This window comes from Scardinius erythrophthalmus (assembly GCF_964197995.2).
Source record: "Scardinius erythrophthalmus genome assembly, chromosome: 21".
In the NCBI taxonomy this organism is placed as follows: domain Eukaryota; kingdom Metazoa; phylum Chordata; class Actinopteri; order Cypriniformes; family Leuciscidae; genus Scardinius; species Scardinius erythrophthalmus.
The window spans coordinates 22,164,570-22,187,812 of NC_138241.1; the positions used below are offsets into that span (position 1 = coordinate 22,164,570).

At 37.2% G+C, this 23,243-nt stretch overlaps 2 protein-coding genes across 2 annotated transcripts; one reads left to right on the forward strand and one right to left on the reverse strand.

Annotated features, from left to right (window-relative positions):
- The first annotated feature begins 1,185 nt into the window (after nt 1-1,185).
- ddx43 (DEAD (Asp-Glu-Ala-Asp) box polypeptide 43) lies at nt 1,186-20,024 on the forward strand. Its single transcript, XM_081351680.1, has 17 exons — nt 1,186-1,650; nt 2,004-2,059; nt 6,799-6,925; nt 7,037-7,183; nt 7,641-7,722; nt 8,682-8,838; nt 8,952-9,070; nt 14,232-14,342; nt 14,449-14,590; nt 14,735-14,835; nt 15,403-15,490; nt 15,601-15,728; nt 16,541-16,650; nt 16,792-16,930; nt 17,040-17,127; nt 19,322-19,488; nt 19,693-20,024. Exons 1-16 carry the CDS (start codon nt 1,308-1,310, stop codon nt 19,475-19,477), a joined length of 2,094 nt encoding a protein of 697 aa, XP_081207806.1. The 5' UTR covers nt 1,186-1,307; the 3' UTR covers nt 19,478-19,488; nt 19,693-20,024.
- cgasa (cyclic GMP-AMP synthase a) lies at nt 19,980-23,023 on the reverse strand. Its single transcript, XM_081351681.1, has 5 exons — nt 22,161-23,023; nt 21,312-21,534; nt 20,823-21,086; nt 20,632-20,731; nt 19,980-20,414 (listed from the first exon to the last, which is right to left on the reverse strand). The coding sequence occupies exons 1-5, from the start codon at nt 22,863-22,865 to the stop codon at nt 20,075-20,077; spliced, it is 1,632 nt and encodes a 543-aa protein (XP_081207807.1). The 5' UTR covers nt 22,866-23,023; the 3' UTR covers nt 19,980-20,074.
- Nucleotides 23,024-23,243: the final 220 nt, after the last annotated feature.

Below are 23,243 nucleotides of genomic sequence, written 5' to 3' on the forward strand. Positions count from 1 at the left end.
AATGAGACAATGAGTGCTTTAGCTAAAATGCTTGTCTGTATAACTTAGAGAATGTAACTTGTATCGTTATGTGTATGTCGAATAATCCTGATTAGCTGTGTTAATTTGTTTTGTTTTTCCTTTTCGTTAAAAGCATCTGAGGTGTACATTGAGGATGTTTTTGGCACTGTACAATTGGAAGCACAACTGTTCAGATGTGATGAGGAAACCTGCAAATGTGATTAATTGTTTTAACATGATTATGCTTTAAATAAGATTTATAATCCTGGTAGTTGATATGCTTATTTTGCTCTAGAGTTGAGGTAAATAATATAGGCACCTGAGAAAATGTCAACAGCTGTGGAACTAATTGATGCTTGAAATGCAGAAAAAGGTTGTACAGAAATATTAGTCATATTATAATTAACATTATAATTAATATTACTATTGTTATTGATTTTCTGAAAGTTTTCTTTAATTTGTAATTCAATGTTTTACGGTGCCTTTTTGCATTTTATTAAACAGTTATAAAACTGTATTCATAACAGCACTCATACCTTAAACTCTTATTGAAATGGTTATGTTTATATTTCGATAATTGCACATTCTCTGTTTGGCTGTGAACTTAAAGCGTATGTCAGTTAAAGCAGCATTTCTTTGTTTTACCACTAGATCAAATAATTTATTACACAGAAACTGGCCTTAATATACATGCTTGATAATGTTAGCGTTCTGTCATTCAGAATAATTTATTTCATCATTGTGCACATAACAGAGTTGATGCTCTGTGATTGAAAAATGCAAAATGAAAATTTATGATCATGGTAATACTTAAATAAACAAAAGACTTGAAACTCGGCCTGGTGTACTTGATGTTAATGTCTTTGTGTGCCTTGTCTAAAAGTATTAGTTATGGGCCTTTATTAGTCCTAAAGCCCTTTTTTGAAGTGGCTGTCAACATCAAGTGGTCAGCAGAGGTACTGCATCAATTAGTATGAGGCCTTTAATTATATTTTCTATAAATATATAACAAAGTCGTCAGCCAAAATACATCTGTTACAATAAAAAACAACTGGTCATTTGATATTAGTTGCCACTGTCAATAAATAAACAAGATAGACAGAAATATTATTAAAGTTTTTTCATTATCCCATATTAATTCGTTTTTTTTTCACAGCAGTAACTACCGTAAATTACAGTTGCCATGGTTGCCATTTGAGATCACGTGAGCGGATATTGATCGAGGTTTCTGATCAGTGACTGTCTTGGGGTCCTTCGGGAGGGAAGCGTCTCTTATTCAAACTTGTTCTCTTATATGTTTGTTTTAAATGTCGGACTGGGAAGATGAGTACGATGCGGATGGTGTGGCGATTTCAAAGCCGTCACTCGTTCAAACCGTGCCCGTAAAGTCGTCGAGGCCTCCGTCTCTAAGAGGCGCGCGAAGCCGAGAAACCACGAGTGTCGGCGCGAAGTTTGGTGGAGAGGGCGAGCAGTGGACAAACCGTAGAACCCGAGACTTTGAATCAAATATCTGTGATGGTGCTGCCGGCAAAAACAGCAGTTACAGTCGTTCCAGGACTGGACCTACAGAATGCCGTGGTAATGGAGACAGATCAGGTTCATCAGCGGTAACTGTGCATGTGGAAAACTCTTTGGTGGGAAGAATAATAGGTAAGACACAGGTGTCTGAGGAACATTTTACGTTAGGCATGCTGCAGTTTTTCAAAATGTCCGATTCTCTAGCGTTCTAATCAGATAATTTTTAATGAATCGATTGAAAAGAATCAGAAAATCGATTTGTTCAACTATGCGACGTATTCGACCCGAGCGGTTCTCAAGGACAGAGAACCTTTCCCCAAATCCGTAATGATCCGACAACCGATGAGTGAATTTGTAGTGAACCGAGGATCTGGCTTAATCGGTTTTTCAACCTGGTCTTTGAAACTGTTCGAAAGAACCGATTCGCGGAAGTTGGTTGGACTTTCTTCACTGCTGTGTGATTGTCTCTCTGTCTGTTTGCCCAGGTCGAGGTGGTGCGAAAATTCGGGAGCTTGAAGAGAGCAGTGGAGCATCGATAAAGGCAAGTTAAATACACTATTGCTATTTGGAAAGCTCAGAAGAGCCTGTACACTAGAGCTTAACTCTTTCCCCGCCATTGACGGAATTTTCTGCGTCATCAATGAGGCATCGCTTCCCCGTCATTGACTTTCCGTGTTTTCACTGTAATATTATAGAGAACGCTATTAATCAACTTCTGAAAGAGTAGAAAATCTTCGCAGATAAGAGCAAAACACAGGCAAAAAAGTAGTAGAAACAAGCGACCAAAGCATTGCTTATGCATGTCATAGTCTTTGGAAAAAAAAAAAAAACGTGATTTTCTCATCTTTTTGTTCAAAATGTTGCTTTTTTATTAAACTTAGCCACATTTAAGTATTGATAAAACTTTTCTAATTTTTTTTTTTTTTATCAAAAAATGCTGGAGGTGACTGGCAACTTAAAAAATAAACGCTGGCAGGGAAAGAGTTAAAGGAACACGCCGACTTTTTGGGACTTTAGCTTATTCACCATATCCCCCAGAGTTAGATACCCTAGCTGTTAAGAAGCTCTACAGAAGACTATAGTGTCATTATTCAGTCCAATTCAGCTCAATGTTGATTCGATTCATTTCAACTGAATCTGTTGTCATATATGTGCAGGGTTCCCACGGGTCCTTGAAATCCTTGAAAGTTTTTGAAAATAAACATACATAGTCCTTGAAAGTGCCTGAATTTATTTTGTGCAAGAAAAAAAATTCAATTTTATTCCCTCTGGTCCGCTAATGTGTTATTTCGCCAACACTTCGTGGCCTATGCATCAGGGTTTCCGTGGGGTCTTAAAAAGTCTAAAATTCTGAACTTTAAATTTAAGGCCTTAAAAACAGCCAGATTTCATCCTAGGTCTTAAATTTCATTTAGTCAGGTCTAAAAAAGTGTTTACCCTCGTTCATTTCCAGAAACGCTGGCCGCAGAAAGTTATTACAAAGTAGCAAAAAAGTATCGAGTTGTAGCCTACAAAGCGGAGCCCTAGAGAAGGGGTCTCCAACACGTTGCTCGCGTGCTACCAATAGCTCGTGGCTTGATATGAGCTAGCTCGCCAGAGGCCGTTCACATATCGCGTCTTTTGCGCGCTCAAGTTTGTTCAAATGTAGCCGCGCGGCAAGCCCGCTCATAATTGAGGCGATGCGCTAATTTTTTTACCAGGCACAACGAGATGAAAAAAATCTAAACTTTTCAGAATGCCGCAAACGCACCGCAGGTCATGTGACAGGAACCAACCAATCACCCCTTTCCATAACAACATCGAAAGCTCAGTCAACATGAAGGATGGGGGTGCAACCAAACACTACTAATAAATATAAGCTAATGTGTAAATGTCAGTAATTTATCTTTTTTGACTCATTCTTTTTATAAAAAAATATTTAAAGGCTGAAATATGAGGTTTATCTTTGTATAAAACCTTTTTTGTCAAAACTTTATTTGAACTTGTACATGTTAGTAGATAACATGTTGCAAGACACTCTTTTAAAATCTGGCCATCTTTTTTAATGGTATTTTAATGTTTACGTAAACAAAAAGTGCATATTGATGCTAATCAATTTGTTATTTGCTGTTTTTCAGCATAAAACTTGTTGAATTGACTTCATTCTGTAGGATTAGTACTTTTTGAACAGGATTCTGTGATAACCGTGATAATTTTGGTCACTTTAAACATCTCATCATTTCCTCTCTAGTTATGATCAACTATGATCAACTAAAATCAACAATAATTGTGTTTTTACAGTATAATATGCAAAAGTACAATTTTCTATTAAAAAAATCTACCTCTCCCTCTCTCTCACACACACACACACACATCAGATAATCCTAGATGGATAGATAGAAAGATAGATAGATAGATACTCTAATGATCTAGCCTGGGAAAACCCAGACTACTTCCGGCGAATTTCAATTCTCTCTTCAGGATAGTCTGGAGAAGAGCCCATTCAAACTCATTACTGTGCCGCCGAAATCGCGGCACCAATCAGAAACGTTTGGGGAGGGATTTACATGATGACTACAGCGCAGCGACGCTGAAGGAGTTCTCACGCAGTGAAAAATACATTGCGGAGCAGAGAGGAGACTGACAACACGCTGACAGACAGGACAGAGCAGGCTACTTTTCGGTTACGTTTGATATTAAACATATTAAACAAAGTCTCAGCTTTCAAATTTGGTTATTTTTTTTAAAGAAATTTAAACAATAAATACCGTTTTGTTGCTCTTTAATGTGCCGTGACAGATCGCTGTAGAGCATCAGTTAAAGCTGTTCTTGTGAACCGATCATCTCTTATTTCTAGTTAATTTATAGCCTCAAATAAACATGAACAAACATAAGAAGGAATGTTGTTTTAACCACGGAAAGGCGTCAGTACACTCCGTTTTTCAAGTTCAAATCCTCCTACAGTGTTTCCCCTAGAAATTTTTCGTTATGCTGTTACGTTTTGTTACGTGGGCATGCACCTCCGGAAGATTTTTTTTAAATAACCCCTTAAACCATGACTTCTGGCAAGTTTTGTGGATAGAAATGGACATTTTGAGACATACAAATATACCATCAACAGATTCAAGGCATGATTATTGCAGCACGTAGGCTACCTTGAACTGGTCACAAACAGAAACCGTCATTTTATAATTCATGTTAACAGGATTATTCATGTTTTTCTTTTGTGTTAATTTTCAGCTATAAGGTAGAAATTGATAGGGGAAAAATGAAACAGAACAACCCAGAGAAAGATTATTTACAATTTATTGAAAATTTGATCTTAATGGCAAAGGCCACACCCAATCTGTGAGCACTTAATTTTTCTGGGCTTTTCATAGAAGATCTCTAAGGCTCTTTGGTAATTGAATGCTATTGTGGGGGGGCATTAATGGTGACACGCATGCACGTGGCCATGCTGTCCATGTAGCCTATTCCTCTGGTCTGTCTTCACCTAGAAATAACTTAAAGGTGAATATTTTTTCAGTTATTTTTTTGTTTTTTTCACTGAAAAATGTTAATATTCAGTAAAAATTAGGGGTGGAACGGTACACAGAAGTCACGGTTCGGTTCAGACATCACGGTTCGGTACGAGTTCGGTAAAATGGAGGGAAAAGCAAAACAAAAATGCAGAAGGCTTGTGCATGTCTCAGGCTACCACCAAAGGAAAATAAATTACTTAAGCCTTGTATTTTTTAAATAAGTTTTATTAATAAAGTAAAGGCATAGAACCAGTTTATTTGTAGTGCACTAACAATAGTTTTATATAATTAGTTTATTAATTAAATTAATAAAAGACCTTGAGATATGTGTGGTAATTGTACCTGAATGAATTAAATTAATTTGCTACATTTCAGATTAATATATTTGTTTTCCTTAAAATTTTAATTAACAGTAACTTAAACACTTTGCAGTTTGAATGATGTCATGTATAAACAAAATGATGGGAGTATGTTTTTATTTCGATCGCGCCTCACACACACACACGCGCGCGCGCGCGCACACACATATAAGTAAACACTTTACACGCCTCTCTCTCTCTCTCTCTCTCTCTCGTGGCGTCTGTTGTTGCTATGCAAACATGAACAGAGAGGCGCGCCTGGAAAAACGAGCGCGCCGCGTCTACATTTTAAATTTGCACGCGCAAAAAACGCGCTATGTGAACGGCCTCTTATGGCAACGTGACATTAGCTTAATCGAAAATATTTCCATATGTGGCTCTTTCCTCCTTTCTTGTCAACAAGTGGATTCAGAGCCACCGCATTAGCAGCGCCGCCGGTCGTCATATCTCAGTGTTTTTAGGTGTTTTTAAGTGAATGAAGTGAATGTCGTGATATTACTGATCATGTGAAGATTTTGCAGCGGCGCTGAAAATCCAGTGGCGGCGCTGCGCCGCTGCTGAATACATTGTAGGGGAAACACTGCTCCTATGTTAATCTACTCTCCTGACTGCTTTGTCGGACAAAATGGCGGATGGCGAAGTATGATTGGTCAGATCACCTGTCAATCAAGCTGAGCTACGTCGGTTGGTGACGCCCCTTTGGAAATGATTCGTCTACATAGCTTCCCCAGACCCTTCACTCAGTTTCAACTGAGAAGGGTCTGGTTTTAACCAGGCTACTAATGATCCCAAGGTAACTAACTATCTAACTTGGATAATGCGTCGTGTAGGTCTTAAATTTCAATCTTTAGGTCTTAAAATGTCTTAAAAAGGTCTTAAATTTGACTTACTGAAACCTGCAGAAACCCTGATGCATACTACCTTGCTTGATTTACGTTTGTTACGTGCATTTACGCATTACATTAAGTGTTTCCCCACGTGAGGTACTTTGTGTTGTATATTGCCATGACGTTCACGCGTGCACAAAACTACTACGATGGTAGCTCAACGTTTCATGCAAAAGTTAATATCAGATCATTTTAGAATACAGTATAGGATGTACCGAATATTCTTCAGTTTTATGCAAAACAGAAATACGACAAATAGAATATCAGATCTGTCATATGGCCAAAAATAAATGCAAAAAATTGAACCTTGCTTGTAACCTCGAATTGGAGGGTATTGGACCTGGAAGGTTAGGGTTAACCTAACCCTTGAAAGAGCCTTGAATTTGAAGTTAACCAAGGTGGTGGGAAACCTGTATGTGGTAGTCTTTGAAAATTCACCTTTTTTTGTGAATTTGGGTATATGGGTTTATAACAACATGCAATGACAATCAAATTTAGTTTAACACATGGCACTGAATTATGTATGATTGGCAGATAAACCGTGGTGACTATGAAGCTGAGGTGCTTATATTTGGAAGCGGTGATGCTCAGCTCAAAGCCAAAGACATGATTGAAGATCTGGTTCATGGAAACTCTGTCAGAGGTCCTGGCTGCCGCAATGGTTGGAGAGCATGGAAATCCCTAAGCTACAAGAATCTGTGCTTTAAAAAAAATATATTATTGCTGTTAATTACTGATGTTTTAGGTTTAACATTTACATTTGAATCTCCAGGAAATAGCAATGCAGGATATCAGAATGACTCATGCTGGCCAACTTCTGCTGTACGAGCAGTGTCTGCAGCTGCCCCAACTCCTGCACCTATTGACTGGACTGCGCTTAGAGAAAACCGTGACAAATATGAAGCTATTAAATGGCAAGGTGAGTCTCTAGAAGCTCTAGTCTAGATAATGTGATCATTACTTCAGATTAGTTCTTTCATCATTTACTCTCCCTCGTGTTGTCCCAAACCATTCGGACACATTTACACTTATGTGCACACTTTAAAATGTAAACTAAAACTAGATTAAGAAATTTGGTTGATTTACTGCATGTAATAAATAGGTAGATATAAAGTTCTATCCCCTGGTTTCACAGATAAGGCCTAAGACTAGTCCCAAACTTAAATGCAAGTTTGGCATATCTTAAAATATGTCAGTGCCATTGTTTTGTCTCAAAATGCACACCAGAAGTGTTTTTTTTTCTATGGCATGGTTATAAAAGCTACTTAAATTTCTTAATTGAACTAAAGTATAATCCTGACCTAATTTAAGCCCTCTCTGTGAAACCAGGCCTATAAGTACTATAACTGATTCAACAATCATTTTGCTTTCTGCAGATCTTCCCACTCTAAAAAAGGATTTCTATATCGAAGCAAAATCAGTGGCTGCTCGTAGTGCAGAAGAAGTCCAAATCTGGAGGTAAGAGTTGTCTGAACTTGCTTTCTTCACATTAGCCCACAGATGGCGGCATTTATCTGTTGATGATAAACCCTCTGAAGGATCTGAGATAAATATATTGTGGCATGCCTGGATATTATCCTAATTATGATGTTTTATTATTTTAACGTTGTAGGTGAGAAAAACAATGTATCATTCCGTAATGATACATTTAGCAAAGTACAATGTCTTTTGTTTGTTGTTTGACGTGTTCTGTTTTTCCTCTTATAGTCTCTTTTAATACTAAATCTAAAAAGAAGCCATGTAGCTGTGGTTCTCAACCTTTCACTCCAAGACCCTACATTGTCCAAAAAAAATATTCAAAGGCCCTCTAGCCATAGTTTTGCACTCTTAGTTTCTGAAAAAATAAATAGAAATAATTAAAATTAAAACAATTGAATTCCAGAAGTTTCGAGTGTTCCTACTCTTTCTTCTTTTGAATTTAGATGAATTTACATGACTCTTTAAGGACAAGGATAAAAAAAAAAAATAGGTTTTGCTTGTAATTCTGTTTGGTAAAATATTTGAATATGTGGCATTACTAGTAAAATATATATTCTTTATAAAAATGCTTGATGCAATTTAAGGTTTTTATTATTTTACATAAAGTTTCCAGTTCTAGAAATTGTACTATTTAAAATTAGGCTAACAATATATCCAGTTTTTCCTGGTTCTTAAAAGGAATCAAACAGTTGTTAAGGGAGTGAATTAAAATATGAAATATCTTGTTTTTAGTTGTTTTAGCTTATTTTGTGATTGAGACCCCCTTGAAAGGCTGCATTATAGCATAAGTTAGAAATCACTTTTTGCAAAAAGATAATGAATTAAATTTCATTTCTTTGACACAAATCAGAAACAACTAAAACTATTGAGATGGCATTATTGCAACACTCTGCATGTTTGTATTGTTTTTGTACCTCTACATTTCTTTACTCTAAAAGAAAAGAGAACAACAACATCTTTGTGGATGATTTGAAAGACGAGGAGAAAAGAACCATTCCCAATCCAGTGTGCACATTTGAGGAGGCTTTTGCTCACTATCCTGGAATAATGGAAAACATTGTCCGAGTGGGATTTCAAAAGCCAACTCCCATTCAGGTGAAGAAATATCCATCTCATTTGTTTGTTTATAACATATTGTTTTTTCACTGGATGTAAAACTTGACATGTCGGGATGAATGTAATCCTGGTTATTTTGTCTCATGGTTCAGTCACAAGCCTGGCCAGTCGTCCTGAAAGGAATTGATCTGATTGGAATAGCCCAGACAGGAACAGGCAAAACTTTGGCGTACCTGCTTCCTGGCTTTATTCATATGGATGAGCAACCTGTGTAAGTCTGTAGAAGAGTATCAGTGCTCCACTTTTCACCTTTTTGTTAACAAGTATTATTATTTATGTTTATACTCGAGTACATTCCTTAACCTCACTCTATCTGATTGGTATACAGTTGGTAGTCAACCAGAATTTCTATTACCGCCACACTAGCTGCTGCAAAGTCACCAGTCGCATTTCAAAGTTGTTCGCAAAATGATCGCCAGGTGGCGCAAAGGGACATTTAAAAAAAAACAAAATGTCAATTAACAGTAAGGATGAAATACTATGGTAATTTCCTAATAAGCTTACAACAAACATAAAAAAAAAAAAAAGAACTATTGACATTTGCTGTACAATAATGAAACAACCTGCATGTTATTAAGTAATAACTTTATTAAATAAATAAAAAAATGGTTAATGTTGTTTAAACAAACGATACATAAATATAGACTATTATTTGAACGAACAGTGAACTATAACGTATCTCTGTCTGTTGGCTATCTGTTTATTTAAAAAAATAACACAGCACAAGGTCTTGTAAAAAACATTTTTCATTATTTCAACAAGAATGAGACTGATAACATATGTAAAAAAAAATTAACAAACAGAACAGAAACAAACTTTTAGAACAAAAAATGTTTTATTTTTATTTTATATGCCTATTAGGCTACAACAGAATTGGTTAAATTTAACAAAAGCAAAAATTAAATATGTAAAAGTACATTTTAAACAGAATAGAACAAACTTTTAGAACAGAAAAATAGAATCAAAAGTTAAAAATAGAGACGACAATATAGCCTACATTTCATATTGTAGACGTCGGTGGGCAACAGAAGCCTATTTCTCGGTGGAGCAGAGCAAAAACAAACAAACAAAAAAATATACCAAAAGACCATTATAGGCATATCTCGCAGTCAGTGAAAATAAATTAGGTGCAATGACGCTGATTATTATACTATTCTATTGAGGAATGAAGAGCGCTTCTCTCTCGTGTGAATTCTAGTAAATTCGTGGTCGAGTGGTATAACGTTTTAATCATTTAGATGACACAGGTTCAGATCCTGAACAAACAGGCTATTATTAATGGAGAGAGATTTGTCTAGTTCTAAAACTGTTACACCATATAGTTTTATTTGCTTTATATTTATAAAATAAAATGACCATGCATTTCCATTTTACACCAAGGAACAAATATTATCCAACAGAATGACTGATTTTACATTTGTATAATAATTGCATTTGTATAATAATTCCAATCGTAATTTCAAAAGCAGTTCTGTTTAAAACAGAAAAAAAACCTTTATGTGGTTCCCTCTACAGAAAGAGTTTATAAAAAATATGGTTGTAAGCCAGGTGCAATTTGTCAGGGGGGTGCGGGGTTTTCCATTTGGTCTAAATATCCCTGCTTTTGCTGAATTATTTTTAGGGCTGTACTCAACCAAAGAAAATCTTGGTCGACTGAAGTCCTGAAATTTTTGACAAAAAATCGACTAAAAATGACGTTAGAAAAAAAAAAGTTAAATTAATTAGATGCGCACTGTGCGCAGGACTTGGTAGCCTTGTTGTCCGCCTAAATGAATTATAAATAAACATAAACAACTAGTAGGCTATTTGCAGTATATTAAATCGTTTTTGACCTAATTATTTTGCACTGAAATGAGTCTGACACTCGAGTCTGTCAGCTCTGACGGCGCTGCATCACGTGCACCTGCGCAATATCATAGCTTATGATTTCCGAAAATAGTGCTATGTTGTCAACTAGTGATATCATCACAAGAACTGTTGAGGAATATGCAACATAATTTAGACAATTATTTTTGTCATATGTTATAATAATAAGTTATAACTGTCAGACACTATCATTTCACCGTGCATGTCCTCACACCGAGCGAGGCTGAACATGAGCTTAGCTTCGCAGCTGACACATGAATAGACTATTAATATTAACTTAAAGCTTTATAAACACAAAAGGCACGTCCACTTTAATAAAAAAATTATATTTATTAAACAAACCAGATCAAGAGCAGAAACGAAATAAAGTGCATAACTGAAAAATAAAGCATCCTAGGCTCAAAATTAACACAACCAACAGCACAGCGCAATTGCGCATTAGGCTCCAAATAAAAAATAAAAAAGTTAGGTTATCACACTAAAACATTGAAATATGCAAATTCTGATATGTTCATAGCCTACTCAAAACAGACAGGGCAAGCTAACGCAGACAAGTAAGCTTAACGTTACCACTTTTAGATGATATGTCATGTTTGTCGTCAAGCTGTGGAAAACTGTTGCTTGCAAACTTTGCATTCCACCTTTTTCCTGTTATCAATTTTAACAAAATGCTGCCACACTGTCGATTTCTTTGTTGTTGACATGTTAGAAGAGGACTGACTATTAAACGCTCTCATAATTAAATAAATAATATTCAGCATCAAACCTTCTATGCTCGACGCTCTCTCTTGGGTTGGACTAATCCAAAAAAGGTGAAAACAAGGGGTGTGTTTTGAAGACAGACTGTTACAGTGAAACAAGGTTACTCTGAAAACACCCCCATTAGCAGTTAGTGCTTTCCACATGATGAAATGAGCGCGTCTCAGCGCGGCAAAACTGATGAAATAAACGCGGCAGAAAATCGACCAATCAGAATTTTGGTCGAACCAGAACGTATCGACCAACTAATCGACTAATCGACTAGGACAGTACAGCCCTAATTATTTTTATTTACTATTTAGTTATAGTCTGTTATTTTTTTGTAGCCAAGTCAACAAAATCAGTATTTTTTCTGATTTGTTCAATGTATGGAAATTAAAAATCTGTTTTGAAAAATGTCTCGTTGCTATGGCCGGGTATCACTGTCAATCGTATCAATTTTGTGAATGATTCACAAATCAATAATTTAGCAGGTTAAAGACGAGCTTCATCATCTTAATTTTCTGTTGCGATCAGATGATAATCGAAAATCTGCCTTCAACAGCACCTTCGGGTTTTGTCGTCTGTGTAGTGCAACAGAGGCTCTTCTGGAATGTAGCAAATTTATGTTGTAATGTGCCATTATTAAAGAGGCTATATGCAACTTTTTCCCCAAAATAAACGTAACAATAGCCTTTTTATTTGACCATTTATGACTCAAACATCTCCTGATGAGCATACTGACACCTTGTCAGCTCACAGTGGGTGCACCTATAATCCTGTATCCTATTTTTCCTATTTTCTGTCGGGTCGGATTTTTCGCGCGCTGTCTGCGGATGTGACGTCAAGCGCGTTCATGTTAAACGTTTCAGATCACTCTGCCACCACCGCTAGTCAGCAAACAAACTTAGTTTCTCAAACAATATATGTATTTGACTGTTCTTACCTCTGTAAACATAATGTTGACTTTTTTGCAGCGGATGACTTGTGAAGTGTGCACGTACGAGAGCGAGCAGAAAGGAAGAGCAGTTCCGTTTTTTGGCCACAGGTGTCAGTCGCGAGTTTAAATTTCAGAAAATCGCATGTAGCCTCTTTAATTAAATAAAACACTTGACTTTAATAATCTGTTACCTATTTAAGCATCAAGAACAGTAAAACATAAACGCTGCCGGCCAACATCGGTTAACAGCATGTAGGCTACAATGTTATCATCTAAACACCTATTAATAAAAATGACAGACAATGAATAACAAAGCTCCGAAAAGTGTTTCGAATCAATAAATGAACATTTCAGAAGTTTTTATTTTTGACAAATAGCATATTAAACTAGAAACAAAATTATGAAGATGGTAGCTAGAGCTGAGATTCGAACTAAGACCGTTTGAAGCCCCGCGAGGCTTATGTTGTAGCGTTGACCACACAGCGATCGTCTGAACGCTGTCTTTTGAGCATGAGCTTAAAGGCACACTGTGTAGCTTTTCAACCTTTATAATATATTTCCAAGACCCTTGTGATGGTACATCGACTTACAATAGGTTTAATGACACGTCTGCCATAGCCTGACGGGGTCTGTATCGCTTTTACTGGCACTATGTAACTTCGGGGTTCGGGTAGTTACCTGAGCACAAAAAGAACTACAAAATTCGACTGCTTTACGGCATACGTCACTTCCCCCACCACTTCCTCAAATTTGGAAGTGAGAGGCCAACCAGCGTTTGTTTTCGGCTTTCGTGCGTATGTTTTTGTCATGGGGGCTGTTTACACCTGGCCACTTCATGCGTTTTCTCAGATCGGATAGCTATCCGATCGTGAAAAGACCAGGTGTAAATGCCCTCTGAAACGCATTCAAGACGGATTTGAATCCGATCGCTCAAACCACTTTAGGAGGAGGTCTTGCCGCATTCCAGACGAAACTGGACAAGTGTAAATGCATCTGGTTGTTGAAACCACATATGTAAATTGTACTCCTCCCAAAAATGCAAAAAAAGCAACAAAAAAAAAAACGTGTGTGAGAGTGTAATACGACGAGGGGTATTTACGACAGTGCAAGTAATCCACAGCGACTCTAGGGGTCGCTGTTTGACAAACACAATTCCTACACAGTGTGCCTTTAACCTCTTATACTTGCGCAAAGCCTCATTGATGTGACATTTTTCTATTGCAGTGTTTGTTGAAATGTTTTTATCATTTATTAAAGAAAATTATGCTAATCATAACAACCTATTGTAAGCCTATTTAATTCTTAATTAATCCTAAAACACAAATGCTGCAGACTAACATCAGTTAGCAAGTCCTGACAATGTTTATATTTTACGATCATTTAGTTGAATTTATTTCACTGTTATGTTTGTTCATAAATCTAGGCCTACTAACAAATTAAAATAAAACAAAGTATAAGAGACATAACCTTTACATGCATTGTGTGCCCAGTTTTTCTATAGCTAGAAAGGCAATGTTAACGTTAGCCTACTTTGCTTAAATTTGATGCAATAATAGAAACCTTCAATTGTTTCAGTTCTAAATTTGTACTGTAATTTCAGTATTGGGATTATGAATTTGTTTAACTATGTTTCACTTGAATTTATCTGCTGGCCAGTTTTCAAGGAGCCACAGCAGATTAGCAATAGAGAGAATAAACTGACACTTCTGTCTGTGATTGTAGCGCCTCTTAGTGGTAAATGGCAGCAAATACACACACCCAATTTTCCCGTTCCGCGGCAGTAAAAGTATTATTCTGGTTGAGTACCAACTGTACATATTTATTGTAGGCGCAGGGACAGAAGAGATGGCCCCGGCATGTTGGTTTTGACTCCCACCCGTGAGCTGGCCCTCCAGATTGAAGCCGAGTGCAACAAATACAGCTACAAAGGGTTTAAAAGGTGCTGAAACCATAAGTTCTCAAAATGTTATGCAAAACATACCATTTATGAATTCCTCCAGTGTCCTGCTTTGTCTGTTTGATCAAAATCCCTTTCATTACGGTAGCATCTGTATCTATGGAGGAGGTGACCGAAAAGGCCAGATTAAAGTAGTGACCAGTGGTGTGGACATAGTCATTGCCACACCAGGAAGATTACACGATCTGCAGATGAACGAGCTCATCAACTTGCGCTCCATCACCTATCTGGTAAGTAAATGGCAAAAGTGCATACTGGGACAGTAATGAATGTGTTTTTATGCATTATTTTTGTGAGCATTTAAAAAACAATTAAAAAAAATGTATTTAAATTAATTTTGGATACATTGTCTTTTGTTTTTCCTCTTGTTTCAGGTACTGGATGAGGCTGACAGAATGTTGGATATGGGCTTTGAACCTCAAATCATGAAAATCATTCTGGATATTCGACCTGACAGACAAACTTTAATGACTAGGTGATTTTTATTTTTATTTTATTTTTTTATTCTGAAAACTATTTTCAACAGCGACATTCACCATATTAAAGTACATCACTTCTCAGATATTCCACGTAAATTAGCCTTTAAATTAGGCTTGCTGTGATAAGTTGGTGTTACCCAGTGTTCAGCCGCACACACATTTTTCTAGTTGTTGTGTTTTTCATTAAGAATAATTATGAACCCACCATTCAAGTAATTGCCGCCCCTGAATTGGTGCTAATTCGCTGGCACGGAGCAGAGCGAACGTTTTTAGTTCATTGCTATGGAAGTTGAGCTTCACGTTTGCACTCTATAGTAATTATTTGAAAATGCTCACTCTGCTCCGCACTGCGAATTAGCAAGTAGTGAGGTGCAAAAGAGGGAAAAACTCCAATGTCTGGTGTCGATTAACCGGTGGGAAAATTTAACAACATCCCTACTTTAAGTGCAGAATTGGGGCTAATTTTCAAAAGAGTTTGAATGCTTTATCATGAAGTTTGGACATTTGGATGATTAATCTTTTACTGCATTAATTTAATGTACTTTTCTCTATTTCTACTGCAGTGCCACCTGGCCAACAGGTGTCAGGCGGCTGGCCAAATCCTACCTGAAAGACCCCATGATGGTTTATGTGGGCACCTTAGATCTAGCAGTGAGTGAACAGTTACAGTTATAATGGGTAATGCCCATATACCAGGTCAAATATATCTTTTCTTATTAAAAGTCCCCAGTTTATTCCCCTTCTGCATCTGTCTCCCTCAGGCGGTGAACACTGTTCAGCAGACAGTGCTGTTCGTGCAGGAGGAAGAAAAAAAAGACTATGTTTTTGACTTCATCCACCGAATGGAGCCTCAAGACAAAGTCCTAATATTTGTTGGGAAAAAAATAAAGTGAGTTTCTCAGAACGAAACTTTAACCCTGATTCGTTTCCAAGAAACAGGAAATGGGAGGAGTTTCTGCAAGCACACTCCGTTCACACACAGTTCTCATGAAATGGTATTGCATAATATAATTTGTGTTGAACACTTGACGTGACCATCAGTCAGTGCCCATCAGCTCATGTGTGATTGTGGGGAAATGCTTCTCTTTTCTAAAAAATGAAACTTAGCATTTCTCCGTTGTCAGAGGGAGTGGCCGTTTAGTATGTGGTTATTAAATTCTTCCTGTCGCTTGCTTTAATAGCCATAGGTTTTGTTCTTCCACACCCCAGTACAATGGGCAGCTTGAGGTAATTCATTTTAAAAGTTGTGCAAATATTAGAACCAGATTCTCAGTTTGAAACAGATTCCTTATAACACTTTTAGCCTGACAGTATGATTAAGTGCTTGCTTAATCTCACCCAGAACAGATCTGCTATTGGATCCAGTGCTGCAAGAGCCCCATACCTGCTTGCGTTGTAGATGGTTTATTGTTTTTATAGCAGCAAAGGTTGTTTCTATTCTAGAGTTGCTGTTTATGGGATCGTTTATCCTCAAACCATGAAAAAAACTCTGCCAGGTAAAAGTACAAGCCTGACCTCATTAAGACTTTACTTGCATCAAGGAGAAACAATGCCCACAATTTGTTTTGTATGGAGAATTAATGGCCTGCGAGAGTATGATCTAAATTGTAGGCCAAACTGTTGATTCCGAAGTAAAATCCTAAAGCAAAACCATCTGAGAAATCCGACTCTCACTGATTTCTCTTTCCTGCTGCTGTGTAGAGCCGATGACCTCTCCAGTGACATGTGTCTGCAGGGTTTAACGGTTCAGTCTCTGCATGGAGACCGAGAGCAATGTGACAGAGAAGAGGCACTGCAGGACTTTAGAGATGGTATGTATGTTGATAAGCAGTAAATAGAAAAGTGAATTGTGTAATTTCTGTAATAGCACCAGAATTGTACCTGGACCTTAAAGATTTAACCAAAATTGATCTCTGAGATTGCTCTCTACCTGTCCGTGGGCGATGTAAAAGGTCGTGTGCGGATTCTGGTGGCGACTGACCTGGCCTCCCGGGGGCTAGACGTTCATGACATCACACATGTTTTCAACTATGACTTCCCTCGAAATGTGGAGGAGTATGTGCACCGCATTGGGAGAACAGGTCGTGCAGGGTGAGTCAAACAGGGATGGGTGTGACTGAAATTATAGAAACAATGAGAAATGTAATAAGAATGCAACCATTCAGGCTCTTTATGTACATGAGTCCATGTCTTTATTCAGGAGGTCCGGTGCCTCTGTAACCCTGGTTACAAGAGATGACTGGAGAGTAGCTTCCGAGTTGATCACCATCCTGGAGAGATCTGGTCAGGTAAACACACCTGCAGGCATCCTCTCCTTTCATTGTTTATGACGCTCTGCTATGTGAAGAACGCTAATCAAATCAGAAGCTTCAGTTCTCATAGAAGATTGTGTTGGTAAGAATGTATGTTGCAGGCATATGATATGAAACAGGGATGTGCTGAAATGTCTGAGACCTTTTTAGTTCACCTTTTATAGTCATTGGGACACATTCCTCTCTGTATGTAGACAAAATAAAAAAATAAAAATGTACTTGGAATTAGGGCTGTCACTTTTGAGAAAAATCAAATTCGAACGGATTTCGAATATCTACGAGTAAAATGTAAAAGGAAGTTAACGAACAACCTCGATTCATAAGGAAACGCCACATGGTCGCTGAATTTCACTGTGCTTCATGAAGAGTTTTTCTTTTGCGTGAAAAAGCCGTTTGCCGGAGATTAAAAGATAGTGGAGTGCATTCATGATTAGGCTACCGGTATAATAATCCTCCTGGCGCCGGGTCTGAGTAATGTACTCTCTTACCTTTGTTATTTGATTAACATTAATGACACTTTAAGACCAGCCGCTGCGGACAGGGACGCGATCTGACACGCGTCGCATTTTCTCACAAATCTCTACGTTCATTTAAGACTTTATTTAAATAATTTAAGACTGCTCTTATGAGGACACTCGACAAAACGGACATTTGGCATAATTTGTGTGTTATGGTTTGTTCAAGCCCGAAAGAGAACTCGATACTGACACGCGTCTTTTCTGTGGGTCGTGTGTGTGTGTGTGTAATAGGCAGGAATTACAGCGCGGACTCATTTGTCTTGTCGTTATCTTCCATTTTCAAAACAAGCTGGCTATTGGCTATTATTCGCTTGATTTGGTCATGGGCCTACGCTACAATACGTTTAGAGCGGCCGCTACTGGATGAGATGGCAAACAATAAAATAAAAAGCAAACGGTCTAATCATGGAATGTAAAAAATGCGCAAAACATGGCACTTTAAAAACCGGATAGTTTATTTATAGTTCGGTTTCAGATATTTCACGTCATGTTGGAATGCATATTCGAATATCGAATAAAAAGTGACAGCCCTACTTGGAATGCACAGTATATTATGATCATATCACTATAAAAGGGACTTCAGAATCTGCCCAATAAGTGAAATAGTCCAGTATATTTAAGACAATAAATAATAGTCAAACTTATCATGGGCACATTATTCACATTTTCTGCCATTTGAAAAAATACATATTTGGTGTCATTTAAAATCTGTAGATTTCTCCAGGGGTTGTTTTATTTATTTATATTATTCATTCTCAGAAATATGGATTGATCGAATATAGACCATATCGTTGCATCCTTGCATTATAATTAATACATTTTCAAACAATTTAATATTAGCATTTTTAATCGTTGGGCTCTGTGCAATGTTCCCTCTGAGCTGCGCGCTTCTGATGCTGTGGAGAAAGAATAGACGTATATTTAGAATGTAAAATAAAGAATGTTTTTATTTTATTATATTTTATTTGATAAAAAAATGTTTTTTTCTTATTATAGTTTCAGGGATGTTTAGATGACTATAAAAGAGTTCACAATCACTTTTATTGAAAATATTATACTTTATATAAATATAACAATGATATTATATCATTTTAAATACTTCAATTAGTTTTTATATTATATTTTATTTTATTATAGTATAAGCCTAATAAAGAATTGATCTCAGAAGGGGATTGTTTAGGGCTCCTTGCCATTAAAAAGTTTGAAAACCCCTTGAAAAAGAAAATATTGTAAATTCACAAGCAATAAAAAATCATTTCATTTTGTGTGAGTTTACCTACCGTTTATCTGGTATAAGAATGTTTTGCTCATGTGGCGAAATATTTACGCCCAATACATAAGTTTTGCTCCGTAAGAAGAGAAATTCAAGGGAACATTGGCTTAGTGTGTCCAGATGTTTTGGTTTTCTCTCAATAATATATTTCAATCCATCCACTAATATGGCAAAACATCTGTTCAACTAAAATCTGCCTTCATTGCAAGGTTTAAATTTGAAGATTTGTTACTCAAATGCTCAGTTGGGATGTTACTAAAATGCTCCCTGCATTAGCTAAAGGATTTTTGTTTTTGTTTGTTTTTGAAGACATACTGTATATGTACACAACATCCTAATTGAGCATCTGGATAAAGGAGAGTATTGTTCCTTTCTTTAGGATATACCAGAAGAACTGGTACTGATGGCTGAGCGTTATGAAAAACACCAGAAGGAGAAGGAAATGTTTGCGCCCAGAGGCAGAGGAGGAGGAGGTGGTGGTGGAGGAGGCGGTCAGAGAGGTCGTTTCAGAGGAGGCTCAGACCGGAGGTTCTGATCTCTTGAAAGGTTGGCTAATATTTTTATCTTGCTTTCTTAATCACATCAACATAAAGTTTTAAATGACAACAGATTTTTAAGAATACATTAAATCATCCACAATTTAACCAAATTTGTTCAGCATTCACCATATGTTTCCTAACCAAATGTGTACTTTTTAAGCATTTGTATCTTGTGCCAGTAGTAATATTGATCATTAATGCTGTCTTTCAGGTTGATGACTGTACTCACTTGAGTTAATTCATATACTTTTAAAGTGTTAATCCTCTCATTTGTAGAGAGGCTTGTGAAGTACTTGTAATTGACCATTTAAGTTTTGTTATGTTTGAGAAACACTGATTCATTTTATATGCATGACGTATTTCTTTAATGGGATTTTTTTTCTTCAGTTCAGTAACCTTTATTATTGTTATCTACGTTGATGTGAGGTAAAATGCCCCTAACTTTAGATGATGTAAACTTCTTGTTCAGTTGAATGTGTATCAAATAAAAGCCTGTAAAACTATTTGGAAGATGTTTATTGAATTAAACTACAGATGACTATCAAGAGGAAAAAAACAAATCATACATAAATGCAACTAAAAGAAAATCAGAATTAACTGAATATAGGAAAGTTATTATTGCGTTGACTTTCAATTGCGTTGGCCAGGAAATCACAATTACTCTGAGTGGCTTGATGTAGGAGGTTATGGGATGGAATGAAAAAGTTTGGGAGATGACGATCTCTTAGGTGTTCGACAAAGTCTTCCAAAAGCTGCTGGAAGCAGTCAGCCAGCTGACTGTATGCCCACTCGCTGTCATTTCCCCTTTTAGCGCAAGCGTGAAGCAGGGTGGTCTTTGCATGATAGGAGCAGAAGTTGGACATTTTATTGGATTTGGAGTCATCCTCTTTGAACTGTTGAAGAAGATACTTCAGAAGCTTTAGACACTCCTTCCTGTAGAAGTAGACAAAAGTTAAATTAATCCGTTCATTTTTAGTGCTTGAAGAGCTTGTTTAAAAAAAAAAAAACAATTCATGGATTTACAGACCAGTATTTTCATGCAAGCAATGAAGACCTATCAAAACAGAATGTATGCACCAAAACTAAAATTGGTCTGTTGTATGCAATTAAATTTCAAATACATCAAAGCATCGAAACACAGAATAGTTACCGGCAACATTTCTTTCCACCGGCTTCGCAGCATGTCTTGGAGTGGCCGTGCCTTTGCAGAATTTCTTTTTCAACATGTGAAAAAGAGATTCGCCATGCATCTGTGTAGAAAACATTTTGTTTGGCTGCAGCAGCTTAGCTCATATACATATAAAACACAAAGTAAATTAATGACAACAATAAGCAGTATACCTTTTGCAACAACTCCATCATGCTCTGCATCTCCTTTCCCCACATATTTAGGCACCAGGTAGAATGGTTGACGCTTCATATCCACTTTTTCCTTTTTACCAAGCCAGTTGTCTATTTTGAAGCCATCTTTTGTAAAGTTTGGCCAGCTTGCACTGTGAACCTTAAGACCAAGAACGAAGTCAATGGAAATTGTCTTTCCATTTTCTGTTACTTCCAGTGTCACTGCAGGGCACCTTGCCTTCTTTCGCTGTATCACAATTTTGTCTATAGAATGCAAAAATATACATACAAAGATTACCAAAAGCAATACAATGGTTGTAGCCTTTGTTTAGAGTTGGTGGGAAGGATCCACGTGACAGCCATAGCGGCGACATCAAAGAGTGTCGCAACTCACCATGATCTGTCTTGAATACTTGATTCTGATTGGCTGGAAGGTGTGCGCGCGTGTGTGCGTGTAACAGATAATAAATATATCTAGATTGTACCTACATCGCAGTTTCTTCACAGCCTCCTTAACGGCATCTCTGAATTCACTTAGCATTTCGCTGGCCTGAATGGTCTTGTCTTCATTTAGGAAAATGTCCAGAGGATGTGTCTTCGGATGTCGTTTCAGTGCAACACTGTAAAATGCGCCAGCCTCATCGAACCGCTCTAAATCCACTCTCTCCACAGGAATAGTCAGCATAACATCAAATTCATCTGGTTCACAAATCTAAAATGTAACAAATTTAAAACTGATGTTGGTTGTTTTGAACTGTAAACATTTTGGACCCCATTAATTAGAAGGTATCATGGCCATGTAATCAATCGGGCATATAAAGCATTTAGGCTACTTATTCTTAAAGAGACATTCCATCACATATTCTATCTAGAATATAGGCTATTTTTACATCTTGCCTGTAAAACAACTGCAATGCTATTGTAACATTCCATCCTGCATGTGTTATCCGACTATGCATATTATCTCTTCTGGAATTCTCTTATGTTTTTTTTTTTTTTTTTTTTTTTTTTTTACAATAAATGAATCAACGTTGTAGTTCTAAATCATATCCTTGATAATACAATATAAAAACAGCCAAAACTCTATAACTTTCACAAATGCCTGTATCTAATATCACGAAGTCTTATCGTTTTTGGACATGCTCTGATGAAAATGAATAAGGTGTTTGTATGTCCTGTAATTCATATTAGACCAATACAGGCATATGCCATCTGTCTTATTAACTAACAGAGTAATGCCTTTTACACACTTGCACATTCATTCCAAAAATAAATTGCAACAGGCCAATTGTTCGCTCTCCTAATCATAAGGTTGATGTGTTACAGTGCAACACTTACTTTAAGATTTTCATAATAACTTCCCGTACGTAAACGCTCGATATCTGTACACCAGGTCGTCTTTTGTTTAAGGTGTGCAATGACTTTATCTGTGATGTCATTAACACAACTGGATGCTTCGGACCTCTCGGACTTCTTGATCTTTAATTTGTCAATAGTTGCTTTAAGAACCTTTCCCAGTGTGTCATCGACGCTAAGTTCTCTCATTGCAGGTGGTTTTTCTGCGCTTTTCTTTTTGGGGTCAGAACGGTCTTGTGATTTGCTTTCGGAGCTCTCCAGAGACTCTTCTCTGCCAAGTTTTGAAGGGTCTCTCTGCTTTTTACTGTGTCGTGTTGGTGCTGTTTTTTCACCCGGCTTGTCCTTGGCAGTCTGCTGATGTTTGCTTTTTGCACTGTCTTGTCTGTCATTCTCGCCAGCTTTATTAGGAACAGAGGGTCGTCTACATGCCGCACTGGGTTTTTCTTCGGTTTCACGAGGTTTGTCCTCACTTTCACAATCACGAGGATCTTTCTTCTTTTTACTCTGTCGCTTTCCGCTTTCCCGTTTTGGTGCGCCGTCGTCCTCGGCGCGTTCCGTAGATTTCTCCTTTATGTCACTATGGTGATCTATTTGCTCTTTACTCTTCTTCCTATTCGCTTTTGTTGGAGCTTTGTGTTGGTCAGGACTTGTCGCGCGGACGCTGCGTTGTCCTCTCTGGCTGCTCATGACTGCAGGTGTACCGAAAGCGACGCGCGCAGTTTTGCATTAAAGGAAGGTTTACAGTTGCATAGAACTATGACGTCAGGATGCAGATGGTATGCCAGTTTAGAAAAAAAAAAAACTAAAAATCTCACTTCCTCGGTGTTATTACGTACTTATGTGACGCCATCTAGGCCATATTGTAGGCTATTTATAAGGGTTTCCGTTCAGAAGGACTGTTTATTAATTACAATATCTGTTGACCAAACAAAAGGTGTGATATTTTTAAATGTTACCATTTACAATGCCCTGCATTGGTGGTCATTTCACCATTATTGCCAAGAAAGAATGATATATTGTTCAATAACGTAAAAAGTGCACACAAAGTTTCCAGTATATGCGGTG